The sequence below is a fragment of the Neophocaena asiaeorientalis genome, unplaced genomic scaffold (genome assembly GCF_003031525.2).
Source record: "Neophocaena asiaeorientalis asiaeorientalis breed wild unplaced genomic scaffold, Neophocaena_asiaeorientalis_V1.1 scaffold24, whole genome shotgun sequence".
In the NCBI taxonomy this organism is placed as follows: Eukaryota; Metazoa; Chordata; class Mammalia; order Artiodactyla; family Phocoenidae; genus Neophocaena; species Neophocaena asiaeorientalis.
Window position 1 is genome coordinate 5,401,727 of NW_020185317.1, and position 15,937 is coordinate 5,417,663.

The 15,937-nt window shown below is 41.6% G+C and overlaps 1 protein-coding gene across 1 annotated transcript in view; it reads right to left on the reverse strand.

Moving 5' to 3' along the window:
- MFSD6 (major facilitator superfamily domain containing 6) overlaps positions 1 to 15,937 on the reverse strand; it is a 75,531-nt gene that overhangs the window by 17,614 nt on the left and 41,980 nt on the right. Inside the window, exon 3 of the mRNA XM_024733627.1 lies at positions 3,184 to 3,281. Within this exon, the coding sequence (XP_024589395.1) occupies positions 3,184 to 3,281 (98 nt within the window). The remainder of the gene's footprint in view (positions 1 to 3,183; positions 3,282 to 15,937) is intronic.

A 15,937-nucleotide genomic window follows, 5' to 3' on the forward strand; every position in this document is an offset into this window, starting at 1 on the left:
CCGTTGCGGAGCACTGGCTCCAGACGCGCAGGCTCAGTGGCCATGGCTCACGGGCCCAGCCGCTCCACGGCATGTGGGATCTTCCCGGACCGGGGCACGAACCCGTGTCCCCTGCATCGACAGGCGGACTCTCAACCACTGCGCCACCAGGGAGGCCCCTCACCTCTATTTTTTAAGAAGACCCTCTGTGTGGCGCTGGGGCCGGAATCAAAGAGTGGAAGTGCTGACTGTTCAGTGTTACGACCATCAGTGATGAGAGCCAATGTCCTGCTTCCCCACCCTCCCCCCTCCTAAGGCTGGGTCTTTGGAAATCGTCAGGTAGCAGTTCCAGTCAAGGGATTAAGGGGCATCCATCATGACAGTGGGCTGTTCCTGTAATTAAATCATTCCATGTTTTGTCATCATTTCTTGTTTTACTGCATCCTAAGTAGAGCTGCCTTAAGCACAGGGACTTTAAAGTCATTTGGATGAGCCTTGTAAATCTGGAAGAGTTCAGACTGGAAAAACAAACCTGTTCAGTCAGAAGTGTGTTCCTATGAAACAGGATTTATTCCACATAGATAATCCACTGTTTTCCGTAGGGTGGGCATGGGTCAAACAAAGGCAAGGGATTTTTTGTTGTACAGCCAAAACACTCAGCACTCACTTCTGCCAGGGAATGAAACCGTCTCCTCCAGTTTTAGACGCAAAGAGCTCTGTGGAACTGGTCACAGAGCCCTGTGTTAGATGCGGAGACTCCCCGTATTTACAGATTCCCCCTTTTTACTTGCTTCAGATCAGTAACGAGGTTTCTACTGGCACGGGGGAAATAAAATGAAACACAGAGGTATGAACTGTAGCCTACCACGGGAAGCAGGGATAACTGCCCTAAGGTGCACATAAATACATATTATAAAAATATGTACTGGGTCAGCAGCTTAGGATGACAAACCCATCGAGCCCTAGCCAAAGCCTCCCACTCAGGTTTCCTGAGATGCCATTCCGCTCTCCACGGCTGTGCTTTGGCACGTGGCTCTTCTCTGTGCCAAAATGTCTGCTTTTCTTTAGGCCACTGGGTGGGGTCCTGGTCACCCTTCAAAATCCAGCTTATCTGTGATTTCCTTGGGGAATCTTTTAATAATATCATCCTCCCACTCTCTGCTTCACAAAGCTAATCATTCCCTCCATGGAGCTCCTTCTCTGTTACCTGGCACATTTTTCTGATTCCATCTAACACACTGGGTAGCAATTATGTATTTATACATCTGGCTTCCAGAACAGACAGTGAGACCTTGAGGCCTAAGTTAATATATTGTTTTTTAATTATATTCCCAGCACTCAGCATGCTGCGTGACTCTTGGTGGCTATTTAACATATTTTTAATAAATTAACAGGAAAAAAGACATTTTCGATTGACAACAGCATTTGTTTTTTCCCTCTTATAAAATTCTTCTCTTGTTATAAATGTCTTCTTTAACTACTGTTTTAAAAAAGCTTCTCTCTTTTGCTCTCTTTTCTTTTTTTAAATATATATATATTTATTTATTTGACTGCACTGGGTCTTAGTTGCGGCACACAGGATCTTCAGTTGCGGCATGTGGGATCTAGTTCCCTGACCGGGGACCGAACCCAGGCCCCTTGCACTGGGAAGCGCAGAGTCTTAGCCACTGGGCCACCAGGGAAGTCCCTGCTTTATTTTCTTAAGTCACTAATGCAAACCATCCTTTTTAATCTAATTCATATTAAATTAAAAGGAGAGAAAAAGGTATATGCATGTATTATTATAACAGGTATACCAGTTTTTTTGTTTTTTGTTGTTTTTTTTAAGTAAGAGTCTGCACGTGGTGTCATACCAATAAATAAAGCAGTTAAGTCAGGCGAGCACCCTGCCTCACAGAATAGAGTCTGAATTAGAGGTGGGAACCCCTAAGGCTGTGTTGCTTATACCTTGTTGTTGCACATTTCTTTCCTGCAGTTCATATTTTGTGCTTTGTTTTTCTTACATGACACAATACTGAGATGTATGCCCCACCTCAAGACTATTCAAGAGTTCTAATTATTACAAACAATAATTTCTTATTATAAGACCAAATTTCCATTTTCTATATATTTATAAACAAAATCTCTTTTCATCATTTATACCACTGCATCAGACCTGAGAAAAGCACCTTTAAAGTGTGTACATATTTGAATTTTGTAATTTTAATGTGACTATAAATTATGTCACCTTTCAATTAGGATAGGTTTTTTTTTTTTCATTGCCACGATGGGATTTGGTGAATGAGCTTTTGCATTTTATACATTTTGTTTTGATATATAATTGTGAGTCTTTCATCTTAGATATTATGTTGATTGTATGGCATTTGCATCCTCAGGGTCAGGGAAAATGATAATGGCAATCTATAAAGCTAATAAAATTGTATATAGTCATAGACTGTTTGGTACAATTAATGATTTAGGAGCCTGGGCATCCCCGGAAGACCTCAACTCCAATGATGTTATCCTGAACCTTTATTTTAATCATAATGCCAATCACCAAATGGTTTAGCCAAGCTGCTAATAGAACGTCTCAGGATACAGTCTGGATTATATGAGCTAATGAATAGAAATCAATGTTTTTACTGCTCTTAAGCCACATGGCAAGAAATTTTTTTCAAAGTTACATGTTGAAGGATCCAGTGAAGCAAAGAGAAGAACTCTGGTCAGGATATTTGAGCAAAGATTTTAAAGGTGCATGGGAAAACAACAGCCTGACTATAAAGCTTGCGTTACAAATCACTAGGTGTGATCAAAGTAACTCAAGAAATATAATAATTATGACCTTTTTTTTTTTTGCAGTAAGCATAGTTAACCTACAAAAATACCAAAATCTTTAAAATATAAATCGTTTTATATTTAAAACCACCTTTGGATGTGTACACCTAACAGCTGTACATGAGAGTTTATTGCAGAGTTCCTCTTTCTTTGTTTAAACACAAGGGTGTGGGAAATAATCCAGCTTTGTTTAGCTCAACAAACACAGAACACTCAGAGGAAGTGAAGAACCAGCGCCCTGACGTAACCTGTTCCTTCACAACCACTTCAAACTCATATAAAACAGTGCCTCTGCCCTTCCTTTGTAGAGTCAGATGCTGAGGGCCACTGAACTTTCATGTAGTCATAACTCAGGTAGAAAAATAATTCTAATTCCAACTGTTAACTTGCCTTGAAGAACTTCCATGGGGAGAACAGTCCAGGCATTTTCCAGGTAGGAAATATAAATATAGCGAGCAGTATTGCAGGCCAGGCCAATGTACAGAACCCTAAAAAAAGCAAAGGAAAATAAGTTGAGGCTCTGGTAGAGATACAAAACATGCAAATATCACCTAGTTTTTCCCCTGCCCAAAACATCCATCATCCAGCAGGCAGTGTTCCAAACTCAGAAGTGGGGAAGCTGGGCTTCCCTGGTGGCGCGGTGGTTGGGAGTCCGCTTGCCGATGCAGAGGACGCGGATTCGTGTCCCGGTCTGGGGGGATCCCGCATGCCGCGGGGCGGCTGGGCCCGTGGGCCATGGCCGCTGGGCCTGCGCGTCCGGAGCCTGTGCTCCACACCGGGAGAGGCCACAGCAGTGAGAGGCCTGCACACCGCAAAAAAAAAAAAAAAGAAGTGGGGAAGCTAAAGGACAATTAAATTTAACCATAAACTCTTAGGAATAAGAAAACTGCTTCTAACATATCTGCTCTCAGCCTTTTCAAAATGCTTGTTAATATAAAAGCAAACATCACCCTTCCTGAAACTTAATTAGTAGCAGAGATGATGCTTTTTTAAGATAGTCTGGGCATACTGCCATCTGTAATGACATTGCTGGCTTCCTTCCAGGTGGCTGTAGGGTAAATATGCCTGGGATTGTAGCCACTTCACTATGATGGGGGAAGGACAGGCTAAAAATGAGAACATGTGAATATGTGGCCCCAGCTTGCAATACCCAAGACACCAAGCAGTTTCACAAAGAGACTCTCAAGGTCATTGAAAACTGTCATCCAATGATGAATAATAACTATTTGGAAATCAAACACTTTTTCCTATCAGTTCAACTGATACAAGTTCATTATTTAAAAAAAGAAATCCATGATATCACATGTTTACAAAATTGATAAATATATATCAGCCTCTAGCTTTCACTCTCACAATCACCACCACAAAAATTATGAGTATAAACAAAATAAACAAAGGCCTAAAATGGTGAATCCAAGCATAAGGTTACCATCTCTCTCATTCTGAACTAGACAGGCTGGTTTGGAAGCAAACGGTGGCTACTTCTCTTTACAAAAACACAACCCAGGGGATTTCTTTTTCTTGGTTGTTTTCCATTTTCTGTTAATTTTCCCCAACCGTAATGCTTTTCTTGTGTTCTAAATCCAAGTGGATGAAAACTAGAAGGTAAAAGAAATAAACCAATTTGACAATCAGTGGTATTTTCCTAATCTTACTCAACTGTATTTTTATATTAAAATCATTCTTATAAACGGTGTCCTCTTTTTCCAACACTGGATCAAGGAAACGAAATGCTCTGAGGCATCCAGCTGGTATTAACTGCAAATATGGAGCAGAAAGAAATATGGGGAAAGACAACAAAAGGGTTGAGGGGGTGGGGATGGGATAGGAAATGGATATTAGAATGGATTTAGGAGCTCTTCAATAACGAAAAGGTCTGGGTTGTCATATTCTTTGGACTTTATGCTCTTTTTACTTGTATGTTTTGAAGAAAAAAGTATGTTTCAAACCTGTTTGATAAAAAATTTGCTGAACAAACTTGCTATAAATCCGTCAGCCAGGGTCCCAATGCTAGGAAACAGCAACGGAAAGCCCACAGGAGATTAAAATGCAAAACACACTATACAAACACACAAGTTACACAAATATGTTTCCTTCCAGGTTCTAAAGCAGCCCTGCTGATGACTTCAACTTAGCCTAACTCATGGTCAGCAAACATTTTCTATAAAGGGCCATATAGTAAATAGGTCTTGTAGGTCTTTTGCACATTCTCAACTCTGCTGCTGTAGCATGAAAGCAACCATAGACAGTATGTAAATGAATAAGCATGGATGGCTGTGTTCCAATAAAATTCGAATTACGAACACTGAAATTTAAATTTCATGCAATTTTCATGTATCACAAAATAGTATGCTTCTTGTGATTTTGTTTTCAACCACTTGAAAGTATAGAAACTTTTCTTAGTTCCTGGGTCCTACAAAACAGGCAGTAGGCCAGATTTGGCTCCTGGCCATAGCTTGCCAACCTCTGACCTAGCTCATTAGTTCTTATTAACTAACTCTGCCTGTACATCAGATTTACTCGGGCAACTGTTAAAAACTACAGTGTCGAGGCCCATGCCACCCTCAGTTAAGGCTCTTTAGGATTGGAACTCAGACTCCGTGCTTTTGAAAGCTCCCCAGGTTATTCAGATACTGAGCCAAAGGTGGAGAACCACTGACCTAGCTCATTCTAAGCAGCTCCAAGTAATTCTTGCCCATAATCCCATCATAAAAAGATTTGGTACTACATCTTCCTTGTGTTCATATTGCCTATCCTGTACCTTTCTTTTGAGCCCACTTCTGAATCAGGGTTACCATGACAACCGTTATTCAATCCAGGCCACAGTCCACAGGGCCTGGCCCTAAGTAACACGTAAGAGGTAGGTTGCGCTATGCCTTCAAACCTCTCTCTACCCCCGTGGAATTCAGCCACTGGAGTCTGTAATTTCTCGGACCCTTAGGTCTCGGATTGCCACCAACCAGCCCAGTGACTACGAGCTTGATATACCTTTCAATTCTTTTCCATGTTTCTAATCTCACAACTGATAGTTCTTTGGGACCAAAGAACTGATAGGTCTTTGTAAAGGTGAAAACACAAAATCAGAAGTATCCAGCGCAAATTACTTCATCTCCTAGAGCCTCAATTTCCTCATATATCAAGTAGACAACAACATCAACTCTGCAGGCTTGTGATAATTACAACACAGTGAGTTGCCCATAATAAGCACTCAATAAAAGGTATTATTATTACTATTCTTATTATTTTAAAGAAAAGTGTCCAAGTATCCTTCTTTTTTCTGATAAAACTTTTATCCCAGAATTCCAAGAGAGAGGACACTAGCATTCCTCCCTCACCAACCATTCTGGTGAAGCCGGTGGCTTAAAAAAATCGGCAAGTGTAAAATGATGAGCAGAAAGGAAGGCAGCATTTTGATCTATGAAAAGGGAAAGAAGTAGACAACACACTTATTGAATAATCACTGAAAAGTATTGCAGCAACCTAAGAATCTCTTTAATATCTGAATGGGATATTTAAACTGCCGTAGTATTCACTGTTATGGGCTGAACTGTGTCCCCTCCAAAATTCATATGTTGAAGGTCTAAGTCCTAACCCCCAGTATCTCAGAGTGTGGCTAGATATGGCGATAGGGCCTTTAAAGAGGTGATTAGGTGAAATGATGTAATATGGGTAGGCCCTAATCCAACATGACTAGTGTCCTGATAAGAGATTAGGACAGAGACAGACACAGAGGGAAGACCAGGTGAAGACACTGGAAGACAAGCCAAGGAGAGAAGTCCTCAGAAGACATACATCCTGCCAACACCTTGATCTTGGGACTTTTAGCTTCCAGAACTGTAAGGAAATAAAATTTCTGTTTTTTAAAGCCAGTCTGTGGTGCTTTGTTATGGCAGCCCTAGGAAATGAATACATGCACACTCATGAAATTAAGGATTTGCTAATAAAAAGGAATTTATAATACGTTTTACTAGATCATCTTCTGGACAAATTATGCTGAATATAGAGCATATGTTTGGAGTCCTAGAATTTGCCTGAGCATTAAGAGGTCTGGAAATACAGAAAAATAGTCTGAAAAATGCCTCTCAGTGACATACAGAGACCCATTGAACACCTACAGTGAAATAGCTCAGAAACAACATCATTGCTTTCCTATTTCACAACAAGAAGTCAGTAAGTATAAAAGCAGACAAGAAATAAAGACCATTTTAGAACAGGTGTTATAGATAACTGATCTATAAAGAACACAATTGGTAAGGAGCAGATGATTCAGCAGGAAACACTACACCATGGAAAACCCAAATCACTGGTCAAACTCCTTGATTCTTTATTTGAGCAAAATATAATGGTAGGAGAAAAGTACTTATGAGTTTCTAATTTCTTACAAAACCACAACCCACAGTGTTGACAGGATAAGTTGATTGGTGATTATCTTATAATGAAACTGGTACTTGTTTTTTTGTTTTATTTTGTTTTTCAGAATGACAGTATTCAAGATACAGAAGCAATTAATTGTGAGTCATCCTGCAATTCCTAACAGAGTGTGGGTTAATTATGATGTCCTACTTTTCTAATTTAAACCATCTATAATATAACATGACTGAATAACCCCTGAGAACATTTCTAAATTACAAAGAACATGAATTTTGCTCAATAAACATTAACTGAGATACCACTATGTAACATACACTGTGCTGGATGAAAGGGAATAAAAATGAAGAGAAATCCTCCTTGCCTGCAAGGAACTTAGTCTAGTGGGGAGACAGGCACAGAAGCAAATAAGTTAAATACAATACCCTAAGAGGTCTGCACAAAGTGCTATGGCTACACAAAGGAGAGGTTCTTAGCTACCCCTGGGGATCCCAGGACACTTGGGTTAGAAGCAAACGGACAAAGGAGGAGGGACAAGCATCACAGGCAGAGGGAACAATAGAAAGGTTAACCATAAAACCTCAAGCATTTGCAGGCAGAGAGGGTATTTGAACGATGTAAGAAGGATCGAAGTCTAAGGATTTATGAAGAGATAAGTGAACTTTTCCAGCCCAGATCCAATCTGGAAATTATTCTCTATTCCAGAGACAATACAGGTTATGAGCAGCAGAGAAAGATTTAAGTAGGATTATCCTACAATGCTCTCAGATATATGAGATGAAAGAGCAACACCACGCAAAGAGGACCCATTCTCAGCCGAATGAGTAATTGGCAGCAAGCATGTTGCAAAGCCTCTAATGGAGAAACAGAAAAGTTCCTCAAAAAAGAAAAAACACTGGATGAAAACAAAATGCCCTGGATAAGGATGGTTCTTATCAACCAGACATGGAGCATTTGCAGATGGAGCCTGAACATGCGCTCAACTTGTGGTACAAGCCCTCGCACAAAGACACGGTGTTCCAACGCACAGAAGTGTTGCTCCAGGGCTGGGTGGAGATGAAGACAGACTAGCAGGACTTCCCTGGTGGCGCAGTGATTAAGAATCCGCCTGCCAGTGCAGGGGACACGGGTTCAAGCCCTGGCCTGGGAAGATCCCACATGCCGCGGAGCAACTAAGCCCGTGTGCCGCAACTACTGAGCCTGCGCTCTAGAGCCCATGAGCCACAACTACTGAAGCCCGCGTGCCTAGAGCCTGTGCTCCGCAACAAGAGAAGCCACCGCAATGAGAAGCCCGCACGCCGCAACAAAGAGTAGCCCCCGCTCGCTGCAACTAGAGAAAGCCCACCTGCAGCAACGAAGACCCAATGCAGCCAATAAATAAATTCATAAAAAAAAAAAGACAGACTAGCAACGAACCATGATTCAGAAAGTAATATTTTGACAGGTTAGAGGCCATTGGGACAATGTCCTCAGCTAGAGGACAATGTCACCTAGCTAGAGTTTCATTAGGAACACCAGTTCCTAATGGGAAAGAAGTGCCTCATGTATGAATCAGCTTAGGTTTTCTGTATGGTAAACAGTATATGGACTCACCCTTAGGCTGGGTTCCATCATTCCCAGATCATCCTTTTATGGTCTATATGAACTTGTCAGTAAAAAAAAAAAAAGTTCTTTCAGATATTGCTACACATGTCTTTCTAGAGCAGACAGACACCAGCTGCTAATTAAGGTCAGGATTCTGGTGCTTAATGCAAGCCTTCAGTGTAAGCAGTGCCCACCTCCCCAAGAATGAAGCTTATTTCCAGCATAATCACCCAATACTGACAACCTTAGAGTAAGATGATGTTCCCGATTGTCAGCTTTATCAGTAGGAAAATATAAATCCAAACTCTTTAGAAGATAACTAAACTAGAAGGTTTAAGCCTTGAAGAGTTAAATTTTAGTCTCGAAAATTACTGTTTTTTCATATTCATCCCCCTCCTCCCAACCAACCTGCATGATGTAATGTCACTGTGGGTGTCCTCCCAGGATTTCTCTGCCTCTATGTAGCAGAATAGGGTTTTACTGTCACCGTCTGGAATCTCTTGTCCTGCCTCCCCTTTCTTGTCCTCACAGTGCAGGGGACACGGGTTCAAGCCCTGGCCTGGGAAGATCCCACATGCCGCGGAGCAACTAAGCCCGTGTGCCGCAACTACTGAGCCTGCGCTCTAGAGCCCATGAGCCACAACTACTGAAGCCCGCGTGCCTAGAGCCTGTGCTCCGCAACAAGAGAAGCCACCGCAATGAGAAGCCCGCACGCCGCAACAAAGAGTAGCCCCCGCTCGCTGCAACTAGAGAAAGCCCACCTGCAGCAACGAAGACCCAATGCAGCCAATAAATAAATTCATAAAAAAAAAAAGACAGACTAGCAACGAACCATGATTCAGAAAGTAATATTTTGACAGGTTAGAGGCCATTGGGACAATGTCCTCAGCTAGAGGACAATGTCACCTAGCTAGAGTTTCATTAGGAACACCAGTTCCTAATGGGAAAGAAGTGCCTCATGTATGAATCAGCTTAGGTTTTCTGTATGGTAAACAGTATATGGACTCACCCTTAGGCTGGGTTCCATCATTCCCAGATCATCCTTTTATGGTCTATATGAACTTGTCAGTAAAAAAAAAAAAAGTTCTTTCAGATATTGCTACACATGTCTTTCTAGAGCAGACAGACACCAGCTGCTAATTAAGGTCAGGATTCTGGTGCTTAATGCAAGCCTTCAGTGTAAGCAGTGCCCACCTCCCCAAGAATGAAGCTTATTTCCAGCATAATCACCCAATACTGACAACCTTAGAGTAAGATGATGTTCCCGATTGTCAGCTTTATCAGTAGGAAAATATAAATCCAAACTCTTTAGAAGATAACTAAACTAGAAGGTTTAAGCCTTGAAGAGTTAAATTTTAGTCTCGAAAATTACTGTTTTTTCATATTCATCCCCCTCCTCCCAACCAACCTGCATGATGTAATGTCACTGTGGGTGTCCTCCCAGGATTTCTCTGCCTCTATGTAGCAGAATAGGGTTTTACTGTCACCGTCTGGAATCTCTTGTCCTGCCTCCCCTTTCTTGTCCTCTCTACCCTGTGTCCCATACCCAGGGCTGGCTGGCTTGAACGGATCCTAGCTGGCATTCCTTGGAATTCCCACCCTAAGCAGAGGGCCCGAGCTACCATCACGGGACACTTCTCATGCCACAGTGGTAGCAAAAGCAACCAGAGTGAAGACGTGGCCGAGAGTCAATGACCTGAGCAACATGTGGCAGGAGCTGTCACACCCCATGCCCAGTGCTCACCTAGAAGTGGCAGAGGTGATGACACACCTGTTCCTTCTTCCAAGACACGACTTTGGGCACTAGTATCTCTGATTGTGAGAGTCCTACACTTGAAAGTGCTCATCTCTTCTAAGAAACCATCTCAAATGTCCCCAGGTATAACTGATCCTATCTCACCATCTCAAATGTCCCCAGGTATAACTCTTCCTCTGTTATACTCTCTGTTTCCATTAGAATACTTGTCACAACCTACAAGTGCTATACACAGAAGACTGTGAGTTCCTGGGAGGCAAGGACTGTGTCTTTTTCATCTTGTACTCAAAAGGAGCCTGCCTTACTCAAGTGCTCAGTGAATTATAGTAAAGTAATTTAATATAATCTTATGTAAATGGATAAAACATGAGGACAAAAAGAAGCACTATTTCCATGAAAACAGCGTTTCTCGATGGGCCACCATCATTTTGGATGCTATAATTCTTTATCATATGGGACCCAACCATTCATCGGGGGATGTTTAGGATCCTGGCCCTTGGGCGCTAAGTGACAGTCTCTGAAAAAACCAAAATGCCCCCTCACACATTTCGAAACACCTCGTATTGGGAAGCACTAGATAAGTCCCTTAAAACAAAGGCTTCCTGGTCACTGTATCATAAAATGTCCTGTGTGTGTCTCCATATTCAAGTTATATTAGTACCTAAACAAATCTAGAAAGCGACAGACACCAAACCATGATCAGTGGTTACCTTGGAGATTTATGATTACAGACCATTCATTGTCTAAGGAGTGTACTTCTGTAGATTTTGAGTTTGCATAGTGAGTTATGTACTTTTTGAAATCACGTAAAAATAACATTTAAAAGATGGGGGAGGGCTTCCCTGGTGGTGCAATGGTTGAGAGTCCGCCTGCCGATGCAGGGGACACAGGTTCGTTCCCTGGTCTGGGAAGATCCCACATGCCGCGGAGCGGCTGGGCCCGTGAGCCATGGCCACTGAGCCTGCGCGTCCGGAGCCTGTGCTCCGCAACGGGAGGGGCCACAACAGCGAGAGGCCCGCGTACCGCAAAAAAAAAAAAAAAAAAAAAAAAAAAAAAGATGGGGGAAAAACTATCAAATTAGGCATGGGAAGGTAGCCATTAAAAACTTAGGTTAAAATAATAAAAAAACTTGGGCTTCCCTGGTGGCGCGGTAGTTGAGAGTCCGCCTGCCGATGCAGGGGACACGGGTTTGTGCCCCGATCCGGGGAGATCCCACATGACACGGAGCGGCTGGGCCCGTGAGCCATGGCCGCTGAGCCTGCACGTCCGGAGCCTGCGCTCCGCAGCGGGAGAGGCCACAACAGTGAGAGCCCCGTGTACCGAAAAAAAAAAAAAAATAATAATAATAATAATTTAAAAACTAATAGAATTCTGTACCCAAATTGTTTTTAAAGTATCTTTATGTCTGTGTTCCACACAAAAGAAACCAAAACTGATGGAAATCATAACCCCAATAACAGAATCATTTTCAAAGAAAATGTTTGGCCCTACAACCAAAGATTAGCAAATGTTTTTATATTTTTGTGTTTCAAAATGTTTAAGTTGTGAATATGTTACATTCTTATCATTAAGCCACCAACCACTAACTATTTGATACTGTCACCTAAAGCGAGCTAAAAGTCACTGCAGAACAGCAAGTACAGCATTGTAATCCTCACGTCAGGGAAGGAGAGTTACATACACATGTATTATGCACTCACATGTGAAGAGACTATCTCTGGAAGAAGACACTAGAACCTCATATCACTGATGGGCTCTGGGTGCGGGGTGGAGCTGGGGGACTGTCCCAAAGGTGGGAGAGACTTTACTGAATATCTTTTAGAACTCTTGAATTTCTTCCCTTGTGTGTATCTACTTTCTCAAAGAATAGAGATTAGTCACTGTGCTTCATGTAGCTATAAATAGGCACAGTAAATGATGTATGATGCTTGACCCATGGTTTTCCAACCTGAAGGGATCATTATCTGGGTTCCTATTTTGGTTTAAAAATAATACAACATTCTAGCTTAATTAATATTCAATATTATTTCTATCTTTTGAATCTGTTATGAGATTGGGTGTAAGTCAAAGGCTCATACAAATTAGTTAAGAAAGGCACATGAAATATTCAGCATTGCCATGATTGTGCTCTTTCTGGGCAAAGAAAATTGGCAGTCTATAAACTTAAGAAAAGTATTCATTTGGTTCAAGAGCCACTTGGATCATCAGAAAGTATTGTATGTAATACAATGGGAACCTTTGAATCAAAACCGCTAAGAACCACCAAAAAAAAGATTCTATTATAAAACATCTTTTTTGGGAGACTATCTGGCACAGTGCGCTGTCTAGCTTCTGTCCTCTAGCCACATGAATTCCCAGTGGACCCACTGGGCCACTGTCCCCACCCATCCCTACCTGTGACCTGATTCCTACTCCTCCTTCAGATCTCACTCAGCTCCTTATACATGATCACCTCATGTGCCTCTCCTCATGACCCTTATCTCAGTTGTAACGGTACATTGACAACTTGACTGTATGCCCCATGCAGAGTGATGTCTATTTCATATTATGTCGGCTCAGATTTATCTCGTGTGCCTGACACATAGCAGGCACTCAATAAATATTCATGGACTAGAGGGAAAATATAAAGACGTTAAACAGAACATCACACAACAAATATTTATTGAATGAACATACTCTGTGTTAAGTGCCAGGCATATGGTAGTGAACACGATATAAATGTAAACTATGCATATACTATACCTGTAATTATATGTGTATGTAGGCACCTATTATATTGGTAATTATATATGCATACTTGTAATTATATATATATGTATAATAAGATACTTGATCATGGTACAGGAATAAGTGATGGGTATGTAAAAGAATGAATTGACTTATAAAAGAGGCCTAGAAATAGAATGATTAAAAACATGGATGTCCACATTTGGCTATATTTTTGATTAATGTTAACAGGCTACGCTCGAAGATAAGTATTCAGTCACTTATGTGGACAAGGAAGAGTTCAACAAATAACCGACTGTAGTTTGCTTTTGCGGGGCATCCTGAAGCACCATGCAATGGATCCTCAACACATGTGCACAAGCAGATAACGAGGATCTTGGGTACCCACGAGCCTATCTCACCAGAGTAAGAGTTAGCATGTAAGCCACAAAGCTCAAAGAGTCAGTGGCACTGCCATACCAACCACAGCATAGCCAAAGGGATCACCAATAGAGACCCTGGAAGCCACCAAGCTTCTATCGCCAAACAGGTGTATGTAGCTGGCCATTGACCCATCTTTGCAGAACAGAGAAGAACCACACTGTATATCAGAAGAGTAAATGGGGGAAAAAGAATATTCATCTAGCTATGTATGTTTTCTGCAGCTACTAATACTTCCTTCTATTTTTTCCTGCTAGAAAAAGAAAAGCTAAAAGTGAAGTCTCAGTCTCTGCTGGTCTTAGTCATTATTTTGCTGCCTTCAAATCTTTCCTCTTCAAATGACAGATAAGCTAAGCTAAGAGTATAATACTAGTAACCGTCAGCCGGGTCACAGTGCTGGTTCCTGGCCATATTTACATCTTTGCATTACTATTTTAGTTTATCTGCCCACTTTTTCTTAGCTTGCGTATATCTCTAGGTAGAAAAATAAGGATGCTTAAAACAAAATAGAACCTTGCTTAATGGAACCCAACCACTTAAAAGATACAATATGCTGTTTTGTTGTTATACCTTCCATTAGGGTAAAAGTCAAATGACCAAACACACATACATAGACAGCACACACCCACGTACACCATGATTTTGTTTAAAAATTTTCCATGTGATGGCCCGAGGTATACATACAATACAAATTCTATAATTTCCAAACAAGAAGCATTGACATTCGTCATAGCAATTAATTTGAAAAAGGCCTCAAGAGTTTTAGTTGACCCTAAGCTAAATTTGAGGGAACTAAACAAGTTCATCAAAATTCAGGCTGAAGGAATATCACGACCAAACCAAAAGGACATAATAATCCTACTGTTCTTGACTTTGGCCAGACCACAGCAGGAAGTGGGTACAATTAGGAGATCGCTGACAAAAAAAAAAAGAAAGGAGTCTGAATGAGGGGGAAGATTAAAAAGAGGAGAGTCTGGGATAAGATGTTCTGGGGAAAATCCCTGAGGGAGCTGGAGAAGCAAAGCGGCAGAAGGGACATTCAAATATGTGAAGGGCTTTACTGATGAACAGGGTGTGGGCTGTCTTAGCCCACACCTGAGAGCAGTCAGTACAATATTGTTGTTTTAGCTGCTAAGCAGAAAATAAGGGAATGCGGCATTCTCTCTTTTCAACTGGACTTGATCCTGGGAAGATGTGGACCTGCCTGGGACCTCCGGTGTAAGCCTAGAAATGAAGCCTACCCAACAGGAGGCAGAGCTAGTAGATGGAGAGACCAGGCTCTGATCACATCATTTGAGCCCCGATTAAAGCCACACCTAACGCCATCTGCTAGACTTTTAAGTTAGACAATACACTCCTTGTTTTGCTTAAGCCACTTTGGGTAAGGTTTTCTGCCACCTCAAGTGAAAGAGTCCTAAGTGACACAAGATCTTAGCTACCTTGTGAGATAGCAAGTTCCATATCACTAGAAGGGGCCAAACAAAGGCTTAGTAACAATCTGCCAAGGATTAGGGGGAAGTGAACCAAACTGGGATGAAGCTAGGCCTACGTGACTGTATTATTTTGCTAGGGCTACTGTAACAAATACCACAGAGTGCGTGGCTTAAACAACAGAATTTATTTTCTTATAATTCTGGAGGCTCTAAGTCTGAGATCAAGGTGTTGGCAGGATTAGTTTCTTCTGAGGCCTCTCTCTGTGGCTTGTAGATGGCTAACTTTTCCCTGTGTCCTCACGTGGTCTTCCCTCTGCATGTGTCTGTGTCCCAATCTCTTCTCCTCATAAGGACATCAGTCATATTGGATTGGGATCTCCCCTAACAGCCTCATTTTAATTTATCTCTTTAAAGACCCTATCTCCAATGCAGTCACATTCTGAGGTACTCGGGAATAGGACTTTAACAGATATGCATTTTCAGGGAACACAATTCAGCTCACAAAAATGACCTCCAAGGCTACTTACAACTCCAACATGAAACAAAATTTAGTAAAGAGTGTCAGGTTTTTTTTTTTGTTGTTGTTGTTTTACTCAAGAGCCATTAACTCTGTGGGCCAGAAATAGAGCCTGTGATACCAGTGGCAGCTTCTCTGGCCTCTAAAGTCAGGGAGTGAGTCTGCACCCTTAGCAGAGGATTGTTAGCATTTTGTACAACCCAACCTGACTATATTTATTCATTTACGTTATCTAGGGGATTGCTATTTACTTTTCCAGAGGTTGGTGTAAAATGAAAGGCTTTGACAAACAGTGCTAATAAATGTGTTTTCACAAGGCGCAGCACAGTGGGACGTATG